Source organism: Natrix helvetica (genome assembly GCF_964273705.1).
Source record: "Natrix helvetica genome assembly, chromosome: 7".
NCBI lineage: Eukaryota > Metazoa > Chordata > Lepidosauria > Squamata > Natricidae > Natrix > Natrix helvetica.
The window spans coordinates 21,715,207-21,735,287 of record NC_138558.1 but is presented as its reverse complement, the minus strand read 5'-3'; the positions used below and the strand labels follow the sequence as shown (position 1 = coordinate 21,735,287).

Sequence of the window (20,081 nt, the reverse complement as noted above, 5' to 3'; positions counted from 1 at the left end):
GTTGTTGTTGTTGTTGTTATAGCAAATATGGGTTGGGCTGAGAGAGAATAACTGGTCTAAAGTCACCCGGCTGGCTTTCTTGCCTAGAATTCGCAGTCTCCTGCTTCCTAGGCTGGCACCTTACCGAATACCAACCTATCCCTATCATATTCCTCCTCCAAATTCTCTGAACCCTACATCACCATTCTAAAATTATTTCAGATGGCAACTGTTGAGGCAGGATAGAGCAGCGGAGGAAGAAAAACATGTATGATCTTTTGGTGCATTCTTCTTTGATATTAATATACATTTCCAGATTCTCAGCATGGAGCGTATTATTCATAGTGCCAGATGATTAAAAGAGAGACAATTAAACTGGGCTTAAATGCTATTACAGTACTGGAAAAGGAACTTACTCCCTGAGACTAGCTCAGGTTTAAGAGTTGCTGGAAGAAAGATAAAAGCAATAAGCTTTTTCCCTCATCTTCCAGTGGACCCTATATCAGTTTATTTGTTTCTGTTGCCTTTAGCAGCAGGTAATCAACTATTGGTACTCACTCAATCATTTGCTAGCAGATAATAGTTTATGACTGGTCCTAGTTCCCCCTTCAGAGATTTTTCATCACAGGCCACCTGGCTGCACTGATCACCTAGTTCACGGGTATCAAATTCAAGGCCCGCGGCCCAGATGCGGCCCAAGGGTGGTTAGATCTGGCCCCTGGAAACAACAATAGACCAGCCTGCGGTGACTCTGCCAGCAAAAATGGAACTCATGAAGACCATATGTGGCTCTCCCGAGCTCTGTTTTCTACTGCGACAGCCTCCTGCAGCCCTCTGCCAGTGAAAATGGAGCTCGTGAGGGCTGCATGCTACCCTCCTGGGCTCTGTTTTCGCAGAGTTCTAGCAAAACAAACTACTAGCAAAAGTGGCATTTGATCACATGAGTGACATCAAACTGGCCACACACCCCTCACCCCTCCCAAGGTCAAAAGCAACCCTGATGCTGCCCTCAATGAAATCCTTGTTTGACACCCCTGACTTAGTTTAAGGCAAGCATTTTGGGGCAATGTTTTTGTTGCTGGAGAATAGGGATTTTTTCACTCTGTTAGAAGCACCAACTATACCCACATCTGATTATTTATTTTAAGGAATGCAGGAAACAGTTATTAAGTGGTGTCAGGTTTGACTTGTACTGTGCATATACACCGACACTGAGTTTCTTCCTTTGTCTTACAAATCATTTTTTTATTGGTTTAATGATGCTAATCACTTTGTAACTCTTAGAATGTTTGAAATAGGTTATGAATGCTACAGTGAATATTCTCTGCCTTGTAAAGATAATATCTGCCCTGTAATATTGACTTGGATTTTATTTTCTAAAACGGAAGTAAATAATGGTCACTGATCATGTAAGATTTTGATGGAGGAAATTTTGAATTGATCATGAGCATGTGTTTTAGATTATGGTCTCGTACCTTTTGTTTTTTATATGTAAGGGGTATTTGTTTACCCCAATCCTGTATTAGACATTCACAAATGTCCGGACCAAATGTAATTTCTAATGTTGGATTTTCCCCCTTACCAGAGGGAGCCCCCTTGTGGAGTACTGTGAAGCTGTTACCATGGCAACCCCACTGTGCTGTACAGTAGAAGCCATTTTAAGGCACAACAGGCTGTATCTTAACAGAACATCTCCCCCCAAGGGGTGTTAAGGGTGTCTTACCCCCACAGTATATGTTTCCAGAGAGTAAGTCATCTGTGTACCAAGTTGATTCGAATTGCTTGAGGCATTCCAGAGTTATGCTGGAACATACACACACATCGCCATAGATAGATATTTAAATTGATGTAAAGCAATAGTTTTTTAGTATATAAAATCTGACTAAAATGGAATTCTTATATCACTAATCTCTAGCACAGATAATTGGGTTGTCTGGCAGAGTTGCTTTGTCATATTGTTAGCTCTTAGTCTATGATTCAAGGAATATTTAAGCATGCTGTTTGTCCAAGGAGCAGTCCTCTATGTGATAAATGAAGTTCTGTTCAGGTTTTCATCATAACATATTTCTTTCTTTGCCTGGGGTGGGTTTATAAAGAGTGTGCCAGTGGAACTTTGGTGGCCATCTGGACATGGAAATCAGCCTGGATACAACATGACAGCAATGTTCATTATGCAGGAAGAATACAAGATCATAAAACATTGGAAGGTATGTGAGATCTTCTTCTTAGCAATACATATGACATACAATTGTCTCTTTCATAGCCTTTGTGACTTGACTCATGGATTGCACTACATTAATAATCAAAGAATTACTACATCTTGCAAGATTTTGGCACGTATAATGTTGAAGTGAATGAGTGGAGCCTGAACTGTACCTCCCCCTTTCTCAATGATACACACATTAACATATTGTCCAATGTTGCTTAAATATTCGTGTCTATTTTAATATTTTCATTTTGCAGCCTACCTGTGTTAAGGATAAGGTTGTGAATTGATGGCTACATTTGATCTTAGATTCCCCATCCGTCTGTCAATAACAGCAGAGTCCCTGAAAGAAAGGAGAAAGCAAATGGATTTCCTCTTCCTCGTGCAAGATCTGACATTTTGGGGGGTTCTGGAAATTCATCACTTTGCTTCTTGCAGAACATTTGATGAGGCCAATAACTTGGTCAGTGAAAAAATCAGGCAGGTCTCTTGAATGCCTCTGTGGGCCATAAAGAAATGGTGGAAGGCTGCTTATAACAGAATAACAGAGTCGGAAGGGACCTTGGAGGTCTTCTAGTCAACCTCCTGCTCAGGCAGGAAACCCTATACCACTTCAGGAAAATGGTTGTCCAATCTCTTCTTAAAAACATCCTGTGTTGGAGCATTCACAACTTCTGGAGACAAATTGTTCTACTGATTAATTGTTCTAACTGTCAGGAAATTCCTTCTTAGTTCTAGGTTGCTTCTCTCCTTGATTAGTTTCCACCCGTTGCTTCTTGACTCCCTCTTCTTTGTGGCAGCCCCTGAGATATTGGAACACTGCTATCATGTCACCCCTAGTTCTTCTTTTCATTAAACTAAACGCCAGGTTACCCACTAAGGATGTGGTCTTTGAAAACATTGCATGCAACTACTGGAATATCTCTAGAAATGGTCTCATGATATTAATTTTTACTTTAAATGTTCTTTGGTGTTATTTATTGCCACTTTGTGCAATAATATTACTGGAAAGGCAAGGACAGATGATTAAAAATATTATAAAATGATTGTTTCACTATTGCTGTTGTGATTGGCAGCCTTTTGTCATCATGGAGTGATTTATTTCTACAATACCTGTTAGAGAAGTAATACTTTTGTTACTATGTGTGTGTTTGGGTCTTTGTTCTTGAATGGTTAGAGTTTGGGGATGGGTCATAGCTGTAGGGAACAGTCTCCCCCAAATTAACTTTCCTTTTCAAGCCACTGCCCTCCTGATATGTTGGACAGCCATTCTCATCACACACAGCCAATGGCTATGCCGGCTGGGAATTATGGGGCTGGTAGATCAACCCACCTGGAAGGAAAAGGCTCTTGCAGAAGGCTCTAATTCAGAAACTCACTGCATAATGAATTGGGATAATCTCAAATTTACCCAGCTGCTCGTTTAAAGTTGCCAACAAAAACGTTAGGTTCTTTTTTACATAGCTGAACTGTCCCCCGTTCCCCCCCTGAATTGTAATTTGAATCAGAAGCAGTGTCTGGAGAAAAAAAAAAGTGATCCTTTTAAATCTGTCCTAAGATTTCTGTAGTTTCTCTGTGAATGCAGTCTGATTGTAATAAATACTTTCTTTAGTTGATTCATTAAATTATCCTGAATTTACATTACATTACCCCGAGTTATCCTGTAAGCAAACTGCATGGGTGTTCATAGCAAAAACATATTTTTTTGTTGAAAAAGAATCAGGATTCAAGCAGAAATCTTAGAATTTTCCAGCAGTGTCTAGTTTTAGGTTCCATTTCCAATGGATCTCAATTTAATCCAACCTCATGTCTTTCTTATTTTAAGAATTATTGCAATAAGGTTACAATATATTTCACATGGTGGTTTTGGGGAGGAGAATATCCAAATCATACATCTTTAATCTAAAGATTTTTCTCAAATATGTCCACATTTTCATTTTCCTCAGGTTTATTTTCGGACAGTAGAACTGATAGAGGAACCTATTCCTGATTCACCCGGTTTGAGTTTTTATTTCAGAATAAATGGACTGCCCATTTTTATGAAAGGCTCCAACTGGATTCCAGCTGATTCTTTTCCTGACAAAGTGAACTCGAAAATGTGAGTTTGAATAAATGTTTTTTAGATGTTCGCTGTAGAAAATTTGTCTATAGAAGCTTCTACTTGATTGAAGGTTGGAGAATTTTGAAACAGTTTTGAAACAGTTGTGTGGAAATGTTAATATTTCTTTCTAATGGAAGATAAGTAATTCTGCCATTCTAGAAACAAGATATATTACAGAGTTCTTAGAGGAGAAGGAGCACATTAAAACAAAAGATCTTTTGAAAGTACTGGGAATTTAGCAATAGGTTATCCCCTCCCACACCAATTTTAATGCTACTCTTTGAAAGAGGAATAAAAATAGCAGCTTGCAAAGATTAATTTTATTATTAGTCTATGGCTACAGCAAGAAAATATGTCTGTGGAGATCTTGAGTCATTCAGGTCATGGTTGTCACAAAAGTGCTTTTTCAAAAGGCAACTTTGAAGACGTTTCGCCTCTCATCCAAGAAGCTTCTTCAGTTCTTCTTCAGTTTTTCAGTTCAGAATTGAAGAAGCTTCTTGGATGAGAAGCAAAACATCTTCAAAGAAAAACAAAGTCAAGTTGCCTTTTGAAAATGTTAGATTGGTAGCATCTTTGGGACAACCCAGAAAATATGATATCCAAGTTTCTTTCCTTCAGTTCCGTGCTGCTCATGGAATAATTCAGTGCCCAAATATAAAAAGCAAGGTCACCATTGAATTATGTGCATGCTTTCAATTGAAATATTTGCTACTTCCTTATGTTTTTCTACAGGGTAGCATTTCCTGCTCAGTGAGATTGAACTCTCGCTTCTTTTTGATAGGTTACGGCTCTTATTGCAGTCAACAGTTGATGCCAATATGAATATACTTCGAGTTTGGGGAGGAGGCCTGTATGAGCAAGATGAGTTCTATGAGATCTGTGATGAACTAGGAATCATGGTAAATCCCCCAAACCACCATTTGCTAGCAGCAACTGACTTCAAATGTAGTAGCCCAAATATTATATAGTAGCCCAAATATATTGCATCCAGTTTGGTTGCCACGATGTAAAAAAGATGTGGAGACTCTAGAAAGAGTGCAGAGAAAAGCAACAAAGATGATTAGGGGACTGGAGGCTAAAACGTATGAGGAACGGTTGCTGGAATTGGGTATATTCAGCTTCATGAAAAGAAGGACCAGGGGAGACATGATACCAGTGTTCCAATATCTCAGGGGTTGCCGCAAAGAAGAGGGAGTCAAGCTATTCTCCAAAGTACTTGAAGGCAGAACAAGAAGTAATGGGTGGAAATCAAGGAAAGAAGCAACCTAGAACTAAGGAGAAATTTCCTAATAGAACAATTAATCAGTGGAACAACTTGCCTCCAGAAGTTGTGAATGCTCCAACACTGGAAGTTTTTTAAGAAGAGATTGGATAACCATTTGTCTGAAGTGGTGTAGGGTTTCTTGCCTAGGCAGTGGGTTGGACTAGAAGACCTTCAAGGTCCCTTCCAACTCTGTTATTCTGTATTCTGTATTCTCTAAATTAAGTGTAGCCTTTGGCTGCACAATAGTTGTCCATTCCTGTAGTAAAACCACAGGTAACAGCTTAAACCAGGGGATGGAAGGTGAATTCTACTGGAACAGATTTAAAATCTAGCACTGTGTGTCTAATGCACCAGTGTAGGAATGCTTAGCCAGATTAAACAGTCTACTTTTCTCCTGTACAGCAGTTTGTGAATATGCGGAAGAAACAGAACCCCTGGTGCTTTTAATTTACTGAATCTACTCATATGGGAAAGATTGCACACTTCAACAGTTCATAAGTCTCTCTACTCTGGAAAATGCAAAAGAAATAAAACCAAAAGTAACTGAGTAAAAAAAATGCAGAACTCGGAGAATGAGGAACTGTTCATGTTTCCTGTTTAGTGTTGGTCTTGTTGGTACCTGTATTGTTACTAAATGCTCACTATGATGGTTCTTTTGACTTTTGAGATATATTAATAGCAATAGCCCTTAGACTTATCTATTGCACTCTCTAAGCAGTTTACAAAGTCGGCATATTGCCCCCAACAGTCTGGATCCTCATTTTACTGACCTCGGAAGGATGGAACATTGAGTCAACCTTGAGCCTGGTGAGACTCGAACTGCCAAATTAAATTAAGCCCAATAGAAGAGAATACATATAACTCAGGGTTCACCTATTAAATCTTTGGTGCTCTCTGAGCTTGGTTGTTTGCTTGCAAGTGCTTTGTTACCAGACTAGCTAACATCTTCAACAAGTCTGGTCCAAAACATCTGCAATCAAACAACCGAACTCAGAGGCCACCAAGGATTCCCCAGATATGTTAAAGTCCAAATGCTGTAAAATATAATTTAGGCATCAGAAGATAATTGAAAGCTTTAGACCAGTATTGGTGAACCTTTTCGGCACCAAGTGCCGGAACAGGAGCATGTGCGTGCATGCTGGAAACTGGGAGAGCAGCCGCCTGGTGTGAATGCGCGCGCTAGGAAGATGATCCTCCAGTTTCCGGCGTGCATGCATGCACAAAGACCAGCTGGCTGATGTGCATACATGCCAGAAAATGGAAGATCAGGTAGTCGGTGCGCATGTGCACACAGGGAACCGGAAGATCCTCTTCCTGGCATGCGCATGTGCACCAGGTGGCTGCTCTTCTGGTTTCCAGTGCTCCCGTGCATGTGAAGATCAGCTGGCCGGCTCACCGGAACAAAGAGGAACAGGTTACGGCTCTGCGTGCCACTTCTGGCATGCGTGTCCCTAGGTTTGCCATCACGTCTTTAGACTATTTTGAAATTTCTTACTTTAGAAAGCAAATAATCAAAAGACCTTGGGGTCTTTTGATCACATCCAGATACCATTATTCTTCTTGCTCTCCCCTTCCTCTAATTCTTCCCTCTAGCAAGATTGTACATTTTAGCTTAAAGAATTTAGAGACTGTTTTGAGTCTCATTGTCTTTCCGTGCAAAGTCCATACTTGATTACTTGACGCTTCTGTTATTTCAAAATATTATCTGTGTGCAGTGATGAGATTCAAATAATATAACAACTGGTTCTCTGCTCTAATTACCAGCTGGGTGGGCATGGCCATGGTGGGTGTGGCCAGGGGTTGTGACAGTCAGCAATTGGCTTCCTGCACTCCCCTGGGAGCAAAAATGCGCCTGGGGGGGCATGCTGGACCTCCATGCTTCCCGTTTTGGGCCTAATAGGCCTCCTTGCACTTACCTAGGAGCCTCTTTGGAATGATTGTTTCTCATAAAACAAAGTGCAAATTATCAGCAGGATTATTTTTATTATAAAAATAGCAAAAATAGTTATCCCCACAAGATACACACTCTTTTTGGTTTGCCTAGTTGCCTTCCAATCCCACCTTCGTCGCCAGTGTTAGATCGGGTAATGGAAAGGCACACAAGGCTAAAGGCAACAACAGCTCTAATATTCAAGTACAACAAGTAAGAACAATCCAGCGAAGGTTGAGTCTGACAGCAGCCCTTTTATAGGGACTGTCAGACCCTTCGACCAATAGGATTAAACCTCTGTTCCCGCCGGAACAGAGGACCTTGGTGGAAACCACTGTAGTTGAAATAGTATCTAACATCGGTATTCTACTCAATTGCTTGTTGAGGAAACAAACCATGTTTCATTTTTGTATTCAGGCTAAAGACTATGATGGCTGTAGGATGTTTGACAACAATTAAGCCATCATTTTTTCATCATTACTTTATTTTACTATATGTAGCTTTTTCCACTTTATAATGCTAATGAATCCCATAATTACCCCAATTTTGTTGGGCTACAACAAATCTTTATTGTACTTTTATTATATCTTATATACTGCAAAGCTGCAGTGCAAGCTCTATATTCAGAGGCATATTTTCAAGAAAATGTGACAGGAACCTAGCTTTAAGTACGGTTTGGAGGAAGGCAATATTTTTATTTTTGTGTATTCTTTTAAAATTACCCTGACTGCTCTTTAGAGGGCCAGATCCTGAAGATGAAAGTCAAATACTTTGGCCACCGAATGAGAAGGAAGGACTCACTGGAGAAGAGCCTAATGCTGGGAAAGATTGAGGGCAAAAGAAGAAAGGGATGATAGAGAATGAGGGGGCTGGATGGATTCACCAAAGCAATAAGTGTGAGCTTAAATGGACCCCAGAGGATGGTAGAGGACAGGAAGGCCTGGAGGAATGTTGTCCATGGGTCGGACATGACTTCGCAACTAGCAACAACAACATTATTTTTAAAAAGTAACCCTTAAGGTTAAGGTTGACCCAATCTTTCTTGATGCAGTGCCCTCCAGATCTATGACATAAGAGTCTTCATAATCTCTAGTTAGTATGCCCTTGATGTATTATTGCTCCAATTCTTTTTATAAATAACATTTTGGAATCAGTGATATGATATAATATATATTCTGCCTTTATAGAAAGATACGGGTTGTGTATTGATCATCAATTTCCCCCTCTTAATTTTCTAGATTTGGCAAGACTTTATGTTTGCGTGTGCCCTTTATCCAACCAACCAAGACTACTTAGACTCAGTAAGAGCAGAAATTACTCATCAGGTATGGTATTCTTTACATGGGGATGAAGGTTATAATAAACTATCACAAAGTATTCATGTCACTTGAAGGTTTATCAACAAGTTTATCTTGCTCCAAGTAGGCCAATTCTATTGTTAATCCACTGTTCCCTTCTTTCCCACAATGTGTGGAAGATGTTAATGGGTGATATGCAAACTTTCTATCTAACATAGTTAACTGAAAGCTATGATATGAAATTGAGTAACTGAAAGCGTAGAGTAACATTCTTTAAAAATCATTCACAGAAAGTTATGTCAGAGATAGATACCTCTTGTTCTGTGATTGGATACCGCCTCTCTTTTCATCCTATATGTCACATCCTTAAAATCTCCGTAAAACTTCCATGGGAAATGGGGAATCCTTCCCAACCTAATTTCCACATGGAGCAAAAAGTATGTTATGACCTGTTAACCGTTTTTTACTCATATGATGACTATTCTCCACATGCACAGCATTCTAACAGCTTCCGCTGATGCCAAGGGAAACCTCTTAGTTATCTTATATGGATTTTGGCCAAGGAGGAGGAAAAAGAGAAAAGATGTGACGGGAGGGAGAGAGAAAGAGAGACATAGGAGGGGAAGGATTTAATGGATTAGATTATGGAGGGAAAAAAATGGGTGCTTTCTTTCCTCAGAGGAAATACACTGTATATGTTAATGTAATTGTAGATTGCCTTTCATATAGAAAAGTGTTCATTGATTAGCTTGCACTGTATGCTTGATCATTTAATAACCTGATTATAAAAACTGAAAGTGGGCCACTATAATTTTGAGCTGGTAGAACTGGTACTTTTATCACTACCATCTCTGGCCTATAGCCAATTCCATCACTGAATAGTTGCTTGTATTTGTAGAGTTAATTTGCCTTGGTGGAAGAAGATATGACTCGATTATTCCTTTAACAGGCTGTGACTTTGGAAGTTTCCATTCTGTTGATAAAGGCTTCACAACATTAAATGCCCTGTTTATTTATTTATTTTAATCAGAGATAAGTCTAGCTAGCAGATTCAATAGAAATAACTGGGCACGATTGGGCAATTCTAATCTGATTATTTTCTTAATAATTATTTTAATTTAAAAAAACTTAAACAGGAGCTGGTGTAAAGGGACTAGATTCTTGTTTCTTGGACTCTTTAGAACAAAAGTCACTTTCAGAATATGAAGAATAGGTTCCTTTACATTTCCAGATACATTAAGACACTTGATAAAATTACAGTCCATTCAGAAAGTATTCGGACCCCTTTCACTTTTGTCCATTTTGTTATGTTGCAGCCTGATTCTACTGTTGATGAAATTGATCCCCCCATTAATCTACATTCAGAACCTCCTAATGACAAAGTGAAAACAGAATTTTAGAAATGTCTGTAAAGTTATTAAAAAGAAAAAAAAAACTAAAATATCACATTGGCATAAGAAGACTCTATAGCAGTGATGGCGAACCTTTTTTGGCTCGCGTGCCACAAGTGGGGGGAGCACAGGGGGGACGAGTGCGGGCGTGCCGCAGCCATAATGTACGCGTTTGGCTGCGGCACGTCCGCACTCGTCCCCCCTGTGCTCCCCCCACTTGTGGCACGCGAGCCAAAAAAGGTTGGAGGGGCAACCCTTGGAGGGTCGTTTTAAGTGCTCCGAAGGCGTCAGGGAAGCCTCGGATGGTCCCTGAAGCCTTCGGAACGCTTAAAACAACCCTCCGAGCAACCCGGAAGTCACTTCCGGTTTGCTCGGAGGGTGGTTTTAAGCGTTCCGAAGGCTTCAGGGACGGTCCCTGAAGCCTCCGGGGGGGCGGGGGAGGCTCTTTTCGCCCTCCCCAGGCTCCTATAAAGCCTCTGGAGCCTGGGGAAGACGAAAAATAGCTTTTAAAAAGGTGAACTCAGCTGGCCAGCACGCGTTTGCATGCTGGCCAGCTGACAAGGCAGCACCTTGCGTGCCCTGACAAATGGCTCCGCGTGCCACTTGTGGCACGCGTGCCATAGGTTCGCCATCACTGCTCTATAGAATCAGGCTGCAGCTAACAAAATTGACAAAAGTGAAGGGGGTGTGAACACTTTCTGAATACACTGTATGTTAGCCCCCCCCCCCCCATTTGTGTCCTTTGATTTTTAAGGTAGCCTTGGTCATGCTTGCTTTGATTACTGTCCATTTGAAAGAAATGTCCATCTGGGTTCAGTTCCAAGTGGGGAGAAGGACATTGGAAACATGGAGGCTGTTTGGAAAGATGGTTTTCTTGATGGACAGGACCACATAGGTTTTAAGTCCCGGGCAGCTGGAGGAGACAGAGAGAGAGAGGTATTTATACCCTCTCTTAGGCCTTGCCCTTGAGCTTTCTGTTCCTGTGCAAGAAGTGTATTCTATTGGTTGGAGTCAGACTCCCATGTGAAGTCATGTTTGTCTGAGTCAAGTTTGGTGAAACCTTGGGCTGATGTAATGATGTGATTTCGCAATGCAGTGAGCCCTGCTGTTAGATGGGTAGAGGGCTAATCCTATTATGTCCTGAGAGGTCATGTCTTAATCCCATCACCCTGGAACTGGAGGACTTTTGTCTTGTGGATAAAATGTGCACCAAATATCTGCTGGGGGCAGGGAGCTGCAGTGAACTGCTTTAAAAACATGTTTCTCCTTTTCTTACCCAGGGAAATATAATATTCTGCCTTTTTAATATTTCCTAGAATATTTCATTCTTCTAGGAGAGGTGTAGGTGCTAACTTTCTACAACTGGAAGTTGCAATCTTAGTTCATCTGAAAGAAGCCAGTCTTCAAAGTATTACTTTTGTTTGGTTTGACTTTAGGCTTTTTCATACAAATACTTCTGATATAAATAATTTGCAATTTTCTACAAATATTTGAAAGAAGTTGTATTCTTTCCAGGTAAAGCGACTGAAATATCACCCATCCATCATTTTATGGAGCGGGAACAATGAAAATGAAGTTGCACTTTCCACCAATTGGTTCTCCATTCCGAGGGCACAGATGAATCTTTATTTCAAAGATTATGTGACACTTTATGTCGATAATATCCGAGAAATTGTTTTTGCTGTAAGTACCAACTTTTTTCCCCTTATGAGATCTAAAAAGGGCTGACATTTTAGTTGGTTTTGTGTTCTGATGAATGGTGACTTTCCTTCAGAGTTTGGAAATGAGTAGATTGTTTTAAATAATTTTGCAGGCAAGCCCTTAACATTAAAGATGCACTAGATGAAATCTGGAAACATCTGTTTCCTTTGAGTCCTGATGTTCTCCAAATACGCTGACAACCTTTTATGTTCTGCTTTCCCCTTACAATTTGTGCTGGCTTTGTAAGATACGTATTAAAATGATTTCTTCTGTTGATTGCCTATTGTAGAAGGTTAGAAGAGTTTTGCTCAGTGGGGAAAAAGACCAATGTCCCGATTTCAATATTGGTGTTTGCCTTGATAAATGTTTTTAAAGGGTTCATACATTTTTTCTCAAAATTAGGAAACACAACACATGCCTTTTACCCTGCATTTAGCTAATATACCTCATCTTTCTCAGGGACTCTGTGACTCCTGAGTCACAGAGATGCATATTTCCTTTTTTCATTTTGCAACTAGCGGTGGTCTGTTCGAATTGGAACACGGTTAACTTACTAATTATGACACTACATTAGTAGTAATAGTATTTCTTCAGGCATTTTGTAAAAAACAGATAGGAGATGAAATCATTCTGTAAAGAGGAAGTTTACGATCTGTCTTAAAAATGGTGATGATTATTTGGCCTAGTTTAGCCTCCTGGATTCTGTTGGAACACCTTAGTGTTTTTAGGAAACTTGTCTGACTTCTCTAATAGACCTAATGATATGCTGCTGGTTTGGAAGGCGGAGGCTGTTTTTATCACCTTTGTTATGCATAAGCTTGATGACCTTATTGCATTGCTCACAAGAACAGATGACCATGAATCCTTAGTTTTGAATACACTTAGTTTCCCCCCCTTCTATATCAGGCTGGTCCATGCCCGGCTACCTCCCTGCCCAGCTGCCATATTGTTTGGATTACCAGATGTCTTATCTCTCACCTTTTCTTCCTCCCTTCCTTGAATTTTCTTTTCCCCCTCTCCTCTTTTCTGAAATCTTAAGCAGAAAGCAAATCCTGGAAAATCATCATCCCTGCCAATGGCCATTTCATATTGGAATGTCAAAGGTCTGGTTACAAGCTGTGCAAGCCAGTTCTAAATGTGTGCAGGGATTGTTTTGAATTTTTCTGAATTCTGACTAAAAAAATCCCAGGAAGCTGTTTATGATACATTATAAGATGCAAATAGGGGACGCGATGGCTAGTGCGGCGTAACAGAGTGAGCTCCCGTTACTTGTCCCAGCTTCTGCCAACCTAGCAGTTTGAAAGCATGTAAAAATGTAAGTAGAAAAATAGAGACCACTTTTGATGGGAAGGTAACAGTGTTCCGTGCACCTTCGACGTTTAGTCATGCCGGCCACATGACCACGGAGATGTTTTTGGACAGCGCTGGCTCTTCAGCTTTGAAACGGAAATGAGCACCACCCCATAGAGTTGGGAACGACTAGCACATATGTGTGAGAGGAACCTTTACCTTTTCCTTTAGGATGCAAATATTTGGGCTCGTCCCCCTCCCTCCCCAAAGCATTTGTGCTTCTGAAAGTATTCTGTTGTTGAATAGTTGCAATCCTAATCTGGCTAGAATAGGACTGAAAGAGCTCATATTATTTTTTATTCCAGCTACAAAGGCATTTTGGGACTGGGAAGAAAGATCTTCCCGGTATTGCCCCCATTGAAGGCTGTGTCTGGTGAAAGAAATAATTAACCATAGGAAAAGAAGTATGAACATTAGAACTGGTTTCCCCTCTCGAAAGATTGTTCAACAGATGATGCCATTTAATATCGTTCTCTGACGATTGTAGCAGCTGCCCATGCAGGCAATTGTCATGGCTGCATCCCCATTCAGCCCACTGAGAATAAAACGTACAGCTGCAGCTGCCCCGACAGAAAGCTGTTCCTAGAGCCCTGTGCTTATAGGGGATGAAAGAGCTTCTCCAAGAAATGGATTAGGAGGTGAATTCTTTTGTCCAATTTTCTGTTTCATTCCCTTCAAAGATAGGATGACCATTGGATATGCCCAGGGGTGAAATTCAGCAGGTTCTGACAGGTTATGGAGAACCGGTAGCGGAAATTTTGAGTAGTTCGGAGAATCGGCAAATACCACCTCTGGCTGGTCCCAGGAGTGGGGTGGGAATGGGGATTTTGAAGTATCCTTTCCCTGCCACGCCCACCAAGCCTACAAAACCGGAAGTTTAAAAAATAGAATTTCACCATTGGATATGCCATATACCAGGCGTGTCAAACTCAAGGCCCGCGGGCTGGATCCAGCTCCTGGGGTGCTTAGATCTGGCCCACGGGGCTGCCATGGAAACAGCAAAGGACTGGCCCGCAGTGCCTCTGCCAGCAAAAATGGAGCTCCATTTTCGCTGGCAGAGAGTTACAGGAGGCCGTCGCAGCCAAAAATAGAGCTTGGGATCCCATTTTCGCTGACAGAAAACACTTGGGTCACCACAGGGGCCCATAACATGAGTGACGTCAAGTTGGCCATGCCTGCCCCAGCCCCCTGAGGTCAAACACAACCCTGATGTGGCCCTCAATGAAATCAAGTTTGACACCCCTGCCATATACTATCCATATTGAAGATGGAAGGCATCAGCTCCCTTCCGGATTATATTGGTCATGAGATAAAAAATACCTTCTACGCCCTGTGATTATCCTCAAAATTGCCTCTCCTTTCAATGAAAGAGCCAAGTTTGGTAGCTAAAATGGTGGGTGTTAACGTATATCCTTATGCACAATAGTTAGGAGATAAACTGACAGGGGTGAAAGATTTGTTTGTTCTGCAGGAAGCAAATACAATGAGTTGTTTCCTTGGAAGTTGTCAAAGACTTAAATAAAACTGGGAGGAGAAAATTATGTAGGCAATCCTTAAGAAATGTAAAAGGAATCTTCATTTCCTGGATACAACTTGTTGGCCCTTTCTCAGTTTTTCCAAAGGCATTTCCATGGAACTACTGGTTTCATCCCTTGAAAGTTCATTCCCCGACAACTCCAAAAGCTAATAACTAACAACTATTCTCTTCCGCTGGCCAAACGAAAAGTATAAAAATCAGCATCCAACCAGCATCTCCTTTCCTTTTCCTTTTGCAGTTCCTCTCTCTCTCATGCTCCCTCCTCCCCCATACACACATCGGGTATCTTTCCTATCAGCATAAGAAACCTTTGAAAAACGATATAACCTTGTTGTGTTGCCATGAGTTCATCAGAGAGAGGGGAGAATTGATAAGGTAGTAGCATGAAGTTACTTTGGCAATGTAAATAGCTGAACTGGGGGGGGGGGGGGAATTAATCAGCTCTACTGTAAAAGAGTTTGAAGAGATGCAGAGGGCATCCCGGATTATTACAAACCAAGTGCCTGGATGAGTCCTAAGATTTTCTTTCTACTTTTCTTGCAGATTGAAGAGAGATGGAGAGTTTAATCACTAGATATGTAAAAAAAACAACCCACCATTCAGCCATCTAATAGTTTAATTTATATCAGGGGTGTCAAACTTGATTTCATTGAGGGCTGCATCAGGGTTTTGTTTGATCTTGGGGGACCAGGGTAGGCATGGCCAGGGTGGGTGGGGCCAGGGTGGGCGTGACCAGCTTGATGTCACTCATGTTGGGGGCACCTGTGGTGGCCAAGTGCTAAGACAAGACTTCCCTCAGACCTTCTCTCACTCTCATTATAATCTCCCTCCCTCCCTTCCTTCCTTTTCTTCTTTTTCCTTCCCCCCTCCTTCTCATTTCTTTCTTCCCTTCTTTCCTTATTTTCTTTCCTTGCTCTCTTCGCATCTTTCCTTCTTTTTCTTTGTCTTCCCTCTTTCCTTTTCTCCTTTCCTGTCCCCTCTTGCATGCTCAAATGCAAAAGGGGAAATATTTCTCCTTTTGTTTTGTTTTTCATCTGTTTTGCTCGCTTTCTACCAGCGAAAATGGAGCTCAGGGGGGTGGACATATCACACACACACACCAGGCACCATTTTTGGCTGTGACGGCCTCCTGCAGTCCTCTGCCAGCGAAAACAGGGTTGGCAGAGGGGCAAAGGTTGCCGTAACAGCGGAAAATGGGGCCCGAGAGGTCCGTTTTTTCTGGCAGAGGCACCATGGGCTGGTCCTTTACTATTTCCAGGGTGGCCCTGTGGGCCAAATCTAAGCTCCCCACGGGCCAGATCCAGCCTGTGGACCTTGAGTTTAACACCCCTGATTTATATTATTCTACTGAGCAGGAGGTTGGACCAGAGGACCAAAGTCCCCCCTTCCCTTCCAACTCAATTTGCAATTTGCCTAGATAGTTTTTAGTAGCAGCTCTTTTGTTTCTTGATGCTAATTATTCTATTATGTCAAATCTTGTTCAATATAGGAAGATCAGAGCCGTCCTTTTATTGCCTCAAGCCCTACCAACGGATTGGAGTCAATCAAGGAAGGCTGGCTGGCTCGTAACCCTTATGATACTCATTATGGAGATACCCATTATTACAATTATCTGAATGACTGCTGGGACTGGACCCTGTATCCCAGGGCTCGGTTTGCCTCCGAATATGGCTTTCAGTCATGGCCTTCCTTTAGCACCTTGGTACAGGTAAGTAAAAGCCAGTTGTCTTTTCTCACTCTCTAGCCCATTGTGTGAATGCAACACAACACTTAGGGAATCAGCTCAATGGTCCATCTGATCCAGTCTTAGGTCAAAACACCAAAGAATAAAATTAAATATTGTGGAACCAATATTTTATTTTAATAATAAGGTGGCTCAGTGGCTAAGATGCTGAGCTTGTCAATCAGAAAGCTTGGCAGTTCAGCGGTTCAAATCCCTAGCACCAGGTAACGGAGTGAGCTCCCGTTACTTGTCCCAACTTCTGCCAACCTAGCAGTTTGAAAGCATGTAAAAACGCAAGTAGAAAAATAGGGACCACCTCTGGTGGGAAGGTAACAGTGCTCCACACGCCTTCAGCGTTTAGTCATGCTGGCCACATGACCACAGGGACATCTTCAGACAGCGCTGGCTCTTCAGCTTTGAAACGGAGATGAGCACCGCCCCCTAGAGTCAGGAACGATTAGCGCATATGTGCGAGGCGAACCTTTACCTTTTTTAGTGTGGAACCAAGCACCCTTTTTATCCCCTGCTTCAAATTAAACCATATAAAATAGGCTGCTACATTTTCAACTCAGAATTCTCAACAGCCTTTGCTAGATCAAAGTGGCTGGCTGGTTGGGGAATTCCGGGAGTTAAAGTACACATACCTGAAAGCTGCTGAAATGGAGAAACACTGACTTTGACCTTTGGAAACCTAATAGATTCAGAGATTGAATAATATATAGATAGATTCAATAGACTACTTCCTCTTCTTCTGCCATAGCCATCATTGGACGAACATGCCGGCGAGCGTATCTTTATCAACAGCTGCACGAAGAAGTGCCGCTGAGTTTTGTCCAAACCAGTTCCTTAGGTTTTGAAGCCATGATGCCTGGACCTCATTTGCCTTCTTAGATTCCACATTCCAATTGATAGTTTTGGGTTTATCATGCTTCTAGCGGATCAGGAGATTTTTAGCATCCCTGCCCCATTTAAGGAGCACCTGTACTCGGGGCCATTGTTAGTTTTTGCCGCCATTAACATGATTTTCCTGGGAAATATATAGTGCAGTAAGTAGTCTTCTCTTTGCTTTCTACACATGCTGTTCAAGTGGCTACCACCACACCATATTCTGTTCTTCTGAAGCTGTTCTGACCAATGTGGTCTCCGCCTTCAGTCGATACTGGTGAGCCAGCTGCCACTCACCAGGCCTGTTGGCCCAAGGGAGGTATTTGATTCCCTCCAACCCACCATCACAGCACAAAAGCCATCATGGGGGGGGGGGGGGAATCCACTACTCGGGGAAGCGCTCTGGAGGGGTTCCAGGCTCCCCCTGAGAGATTCAATAGACTCAGAACTAACATTTTCCTTGGATTGTCAGCTGGAGATGGAGATGGTAGTGATGATAAGTTGAGTACCTGCTGAGATTTCTTAACTACTTTTCTTCTCCTGCTGATGCAGTTTGCATATTTAAAACATCTGCATATTAAATGCTCAGATGAACACATTGAAATGGTGTACAGTTATGCTCCACCACACCTAGATGACAAAATTCACTTTAAGGAAAAAAAAATCCTTACCTCTTGCGTTTCCTCCATTTCCTCCAGTAGAAGGATGCGTGGGCACATGGCTAGGCTTTACAGAGATGCCAAAGCTACAGACTTAAAATAGTATTTATTTCTCTGTTTGTCAGGCATGCCTATGTTAATTTGTAAGCTCAAAAGCAAAAAGAAGCATAAGGCCTGGGGGGCGGATCTGGCCCGTGGGGTGCTTAGATGTGGCCTGCGGGGCCACCCTAGAAACAGCAAAGGACTGGCCTTCAGTGTTTCTGCCATGTGCGGCCCTCCCAGGCTCCATTTTCAACTGTGATGGTCTTCTGCCCTCTGCCAATAAAACGGAGCCCGGAGGGGGGGCTGCATGCGCCCCCTCTCCCTGAGCTCTGTTTTTACTGGCAGAGGGCGGAAGAAGGTCGTCGCAGTGTCAGTGTTCCAAATATCATCCAGAATTAAATCAGAGTTCAAGGCATAGCTTTCATCAAAGTTCCAATTTAATAAGAGAGACATGTTGGTACGAACTCTGGAAAACCCGAATCTGAAAGCTTCCTGGGGTTCCCACCCAGTTGAAAGTTCATGATCTTGTCCCCACACCCACAAGTCCATCACATGGTCCAATTTTCCTCTGCCACGCTGGCATTTCCACCTATCTAGTTCCGGTCAGGTGCAGAGGTGCGGAGACAAAAGATGACCTTGGGCTTCTAGAAAGGAATGTTTTATTTTGACAACACATTCTACTCCTTACTATTCCCCCTCCCAATTACCCCACTAATGAAATAGCACAGTAAAGAAAGAGAGAGAGTGTGGCAAGCCAAAGATCCTAGAAGGAATATGACTGCAGGCCTGCCTGACACGCAGCTGAAAACGGAGCTCCGAAGCCTGTTCTCACTGGCAGAGTGCTCAGGCCACCACAGACGCCCCCAACACAAGTGACATCGAGCTGGCCACACCCTGGCCATGCTCACCCTGGCCCCCAAGGTCAAACACAGCCCTTATGCGACCCTCAGTGAAATCGAGTTTGACACCCGAGTTTAGCTCTAAAACTTCTCTAACTGGAAGCTTGGAGGCAGTTCTAATCCAACACAGGAGGATTGACAAGTCCGGTTTTCATTTTTCCAGTTTAAATTAATAGCCATTTTTCCAGTTTAAATTAATAGCCTGTTAAATGAATACAGGATACGTTATGCTGCCTTAAAGTGATTTCTGTGGTTGCGGCATGATTCTTAGCTCATCTAAAAACCAACAAGGTGCCTTGGAGAATTCAGAAAGTAATGCTACTTTGGAAAAAATTCTTTCATAAAATCAAAAAGTTAGAACAACTTGGATCGAAATAAATAAATTATGATTTGTGGACCTAAATACAATATTGGGAACAATAGGTTTATTTCAGCTTTACAAAAACAAATGAGCTATCCCAATTTAAAGCAATTACAGTAACTTATTATTATTATTTTTTTAAAAGAGTCACCCTGGGGCTATTCCCTCCAGGCTCCCAAATTTTTAAGTGTTATGCATTAACGTATTTTGCACCGGAGTATAAGATACACCAAGATTTTGAAGAGGTAAATTTTAAAAACTCTTTGCAGTCTGCAGGCCTCCCAAACCCTCTGCATGCCTCATTTTTTGTGAAAAACGGGGCAGCAGAGACTTTGAGAGGCCTGCAAAGTCCTCCTGGGAGGGGCAAAAACGAGCAAAAAAAACAGTGTTGGGTTTCAAATTTTTTTACAACCTCTTCTGTAGGTGTGGCCTGCTTTATGGGAGTGACTTGCCGGCCATGTAACTGGGTGGGAGTGGCTTGCCAGCCATGTGACCAAGTGGGAGTGGCTTGGCAGTCATGTGATTGGGTGGGCATGCCCAACTTGTAAAATGTGGTGAAACTCACATAACAGCGCTCTTGCTTAGCAACCGAAATGTTGGCTCAGAAACTCTGGCATTTGAAGCACGCAGGTCTTAAAGCTGTCAAGTTACAAGACCCTTGCACCCCTAACCCTTTAGAAAAAAACCCCCAGGGATGTTCAAACTTGACAGCTTTAAGACTTTAAAGTTTAGATAGGACTCTTAGAGGCGGGCGG

The 20,081-nt window shown here is 42.0% G+C and overlaps 1 protein-coding gene across 1 annotated transcript in view; it reads left to right on the top strand.

Annotated features, from left to right (window-relative positions):
• The window catches only part of MANBA (mannosidase beta), an 81,400-nt gene that overhangs the window by 42,389 nt on the left and 18,930 nt on the right, over positions 1–20,081 (top strand). Inside the window, exons 7-12 of the mRNA XM_081959075.1 lie at positions 2,076–2,186; positions 4,132–4,283; positions 5,068–5,185; positions 8,719–8,805; positions 11,685–11,852; positions 16,247–16,465. Coding sequence (XP_081815201.1) covers positions 2,076–2,186; positions 4,132–4,283; positions 5,068–5,185; positions 8,719–8,805; positions 11,685–11,852; positions 16,247–16,465 — 855 coding nt within the window. The remainder of the gene's footprint in view (positions 1–2,075; positions 2,187–4,131; positions 4,284–5,067; positions 5,186–8,718; positions 8,806–11,684; positions 11,853–16,246; positions 16,466–20,081) is intronic.